This window comes from Dromiciops gliroides, chromosome 3, assembly GCF_019393635.1.
Source record: "Dromiciops gliroides isolate mDroGli1 chromosome 3, mDroGli1.pri, whole genome shotgun sequence".
NCBI lineage: Eukaryota > Metazoa > Chordata > Mammalia > Microbiotheria > Microbiotheriidae > Dromiciops > Dromiciops gliroides.
Window position 1 is genome coordinate 613,488,201 of NC_057863.1, and position 3,393 is coordinate 613,491,593.

Consider the following 3,393-nt stretch of genomic DNA (forward strand, 5'->3'; position numbering starts at 1 on the left):
AGAAAGACACAAGCATATTCCTTGCTTGCTGTACCCTGCTGGTCCATGAACATTCACTTTCCCAGGACATATCTGATTGCCCCACGCCCAGCCCTTGCCCAATATTCAGTATAATTCCTAATGACAGCTCCTTCCCTAGAGGGGTTAGGTCCAGCTGCTGAAAGGGGTCAGGTCCTGGCATCTTCCTTTGCCTGCCAGGGGTCTGAATGGATCCCATCACCTCTAGCCAGAGAAGCAGGTTGATGGAGTGCCAAGTCGTGGAAAGGTTTGGAATCAGAAAACTAGTGTCCAAATCTCAATGCTTCTACTTAATACCCATGTGACCTTGGATTAAGCTTTTCACCTCTTGGGGCCTCAGTTTCCTCATCTGTAAAATAAGGGAGTTGGACTAGGTGACCCTTCCAACCTTTAATTCTATGATCTTAATAACTTACATTTAGAAAGCCCTTTAAGGTTTGCAAAGTGGGAATCCCCAGCACTTAGCACAGTGCTTGGCACAAAGTGGGTTCTTAATGAATGTTTAATGGCTCACTGGTTGATGTACATTGTCCCATTTGAGCCTCACAACCATCCTATGAGTCGGGAATTAATGATCAATAAGCCAAACACATGCCAGGCACTGGGGATACCACAGGTGTTATTAAGCCCATGTTACAGATAAGGAAACAGCCCGGGAGAGGTGAATTGCCCATGATCACACAGCCAGTCAGTGTCAGAGGTGGGATTTGAACCTGAGTCTTCTGATTCCAGGTCAACCACTCGATTCCTGATGCTGTACTGACTGAACAAGCTCTAAGATTTTTTTTTCTGGCTCTAAATTTCATTCTGCTCAATACAAACTGGCGCCTCTGACAAATACCAATGGGGAGCTTGAACAGTGCTGAAAAGGCAAATCCACTTTATTTACCAGTGATCAGTTGGTGACATCTTGATCTTTGGGCTTTCTGTGACCTTAGCAAGTAGAGAGGCCCGTGAGCAGTTACCTTCCCCTTGTTGGGTTAACATACCCATTCGTTTTGTCCTCAGTGGAGAGAAAGCTGCTCTACGACCCTCCCTTTGGGACAGTCTTCATTTTAGGGACTCAGTGCCTGGAGCACCTGCCCTGTGGTTACCTTACCTCCTGCAGTGCCCCATCCTGGTCCAGGGAAATTGGGGAGGGGGACTCCTAAATAGATCCACCTACACCTGAATCTGCAGAGAAGAGGGCCTTGGTGGGCATCAGCAGTCCTGTAGGGATGACAAGAGGCTGCTGGGCCCAGAAGGTGTCCCTACAATAGACTTGGTTTTCTGTCCAAGTGCCAGGCTGTCCTAAGCTCTCCTCCAGTAGCAGGGCTAAGAAGGGTGAAAAGTAAAGCTAGAGGAGTAGTCCCCCACCCCTGAAGAGTTGAAGGGGTGGGAAGGGTCTCAGGGGCCATTCGCCCTTCTCAGTCTGTGGGGTTGCTGAGTCATCTTGGAGGCAAGTCTTGAGCAGAGAAGTAGGGGGCCCAGTGGTCCCCTTAAAAGTCCTCTGGTCCACACTACTATCTTCATGTTAAGCACCCCCAGGTCTCCTAGGGGAAGGAGAAGGGGGTTTCTAGAACAGAGTTCTAACCCTCCCTTTCACAGCCACATCTCCATTGCCCGGGTCCAGGGATAAGCCGGCCCAGGTCTCTGGAAACTCTCCATCCCTTCTCATGCCGGCTAGGTATGAGGAAGGCAGGAGTGGAGGGTTAGGGGGGGTGGGGTGGGTTCCTCTTGGCAAGGGGAGAGGCTTGTTCGGAGAGGGCTAGAGAAAGGGAAGGAAGGAGATCCTGAGTTGGGGAAGTGTCGGAGTGCAAGGGCCATCTGAGAAGGGCCTCTATGCTAGCCACCATGCACCAACTACCACCCCCCCACAACACACAGGGCCTGATGGGGGGGCAGGGGGCTGGGAAGGGGCTGCCGAGAAGCAGAAACCAAGGCCGGGCGTTTTAGGGCTGGCAGGCAGCCCTTGTGGGGAGGGGTCGGGGGTGGGGCCCGGGGAGTGGCGGCTGCGGAGCCCCTCAGGCTGCACGTCCTCAGCTCCCGGGCCAAGCTCAGCACCTCGGGGCGCTCGCGCTGCGGGCCCTGGGCCTCACGGCGTTCTCCGTTTCGCTCCTGCTCAGGCTTTTCCTGCTCCTTCCCAGCGGCCCTCTCCTCCTGCTCCTCCTGCTCCTCCTGCTCTGACTCCTCACCCTCCTCCTCCTCCTGGATGCTGCTGAGGCGAGGCGCACCGCGGCCCCGTTCCGCGGCCGGCGGCCGGTAGGCGCACTTGGCGTTGAGAAGGCGGCGCAGGGGCGCTCGGGGCACCGAGGCGGCGGCGGCACCCGCGGTCGCCCGGAGGTGCTGCTGGCGCACGTGGCGCGCGTCGCTCTGCCTTTGCAGCCGTTTGAAGTCGGTGAAAGCGGCCAGCGCTGTCTGGCGCAGCAGGCGCGCCAGGGTCCGCGCCTTGTGCGCCCGCGCCAGCAGCACTGCGTGGCAGCGCAGAACCACGGCCTTGTGGCGCGCCTGGTGGCGGTACACCCAGGCGAAAACGCGCGGGTGGCGGCGGTCCGCCGCGCAGTAGGTGATGCGCGGCAGCAGGTAGGCGTGCGCCGGCCGCCGCGCCCCCGAGCCCCCGGTGCGCTCGCAGGGCTGCATGCGGATGCCGTGGGGCCCCAGCGTCAGCTTCATCTTGGTGCCCCCCGCCGGTCCGCTACGCGCCCAGATCTTGCCCACGGCGTCATCTGTGCAGCCGTCGCCCTTGGCGTGCAGGGTGACGGCATTGCCCAGGTACCACACGGTGTAGGTGGGGTCCTCCTTGTTGAGCTCCACTTTTTGGCGCCTGCTGCGGAAGACCCGGCCCAGCCGCTCCAGGGGCCAGTCGGGCAGCAGGTCCGGGCAAGAGCGCAGGAAGGTGGAGATCAGCGACGTGTAGGCAAGCCGGGGACTCAGGCTCTTCCCCTTGCGCTTGGCCTCATCCTCCACCAACACGAACTTGCTCCGTCGCCAGGGCAGCATTGTGGCGGTGTCGGCGGCTGCTGGCGTGGAGGAGCGCAGGGCCGCCCTGCCCTGGAGAGCTGGCCCCGAGGTGCCCCGAGGGGCCGGGGGCAGAGTCGGAGACGCCCGGCAAGGCCCAGTCTGTGGGTGCTCGTATATCCGTTGACGCTGGCTCCCGAGCTGCCCGGCTGGCCGCGTAGATGCCCGGCGGTGCCTGGCAGAGCGGCGGCTTCTGCTGGGGCCGAGAGGAGGAGAGAACCGAGTGATTTCTGGCCACCCTCCCGCCCGGGAAAGGCGACGGGAGGGGGGGCGGCGCACCTCCAGCTGCTTTCGTCCCGAGACTGGGTCGGGGGAGGGGGGAGCCCTGCGCTCTTCTCGTCAGCCACCAACACTGCGGCGGCGGCGGGGAGGCGAGAC

At 60.1% G+C, this 3,393-nt stretch overlaps 1 protein-coding gene across 2 annotated transcripts; it reads right to left on the reverse strand.

Annotated features, from left to right (window-relative positions):
• Positions 1–881: 881 nt before the first annotated feature.
• FAM43B (family with sequence similarity 43 member B) lies at positions 882–3,130 on the reverse strand. 2 transcript variants are annotated; one of them, XM_043990607.1, is made up of 2 exons: positions 2,062–3,130; positions 882–1,550 (listed from the first exon to the last, which is right to left on the reverse strand). In XM_043990607.1, exons 1-2 carry the CDS (start codon positions 2,995–2,997, stop codon positions 1,527–1,529), a joined length of 960 nt encoding a protein of 319 aa, XP_043846542.1. In that variant the 5' UTR covers positions 2,998–3,130; the 3' UTR covers positions 882–1,526. The 2 variants fall into 2 exon arrangements, with proteins under 2 accessions (XP_043846542.1, XP_043846541.1); XM_043990606.1 differs by having other exon boundaries at positions 882–3,130.
• Positions 3,131–3,393: the final 263 nt, after the last annotated feature.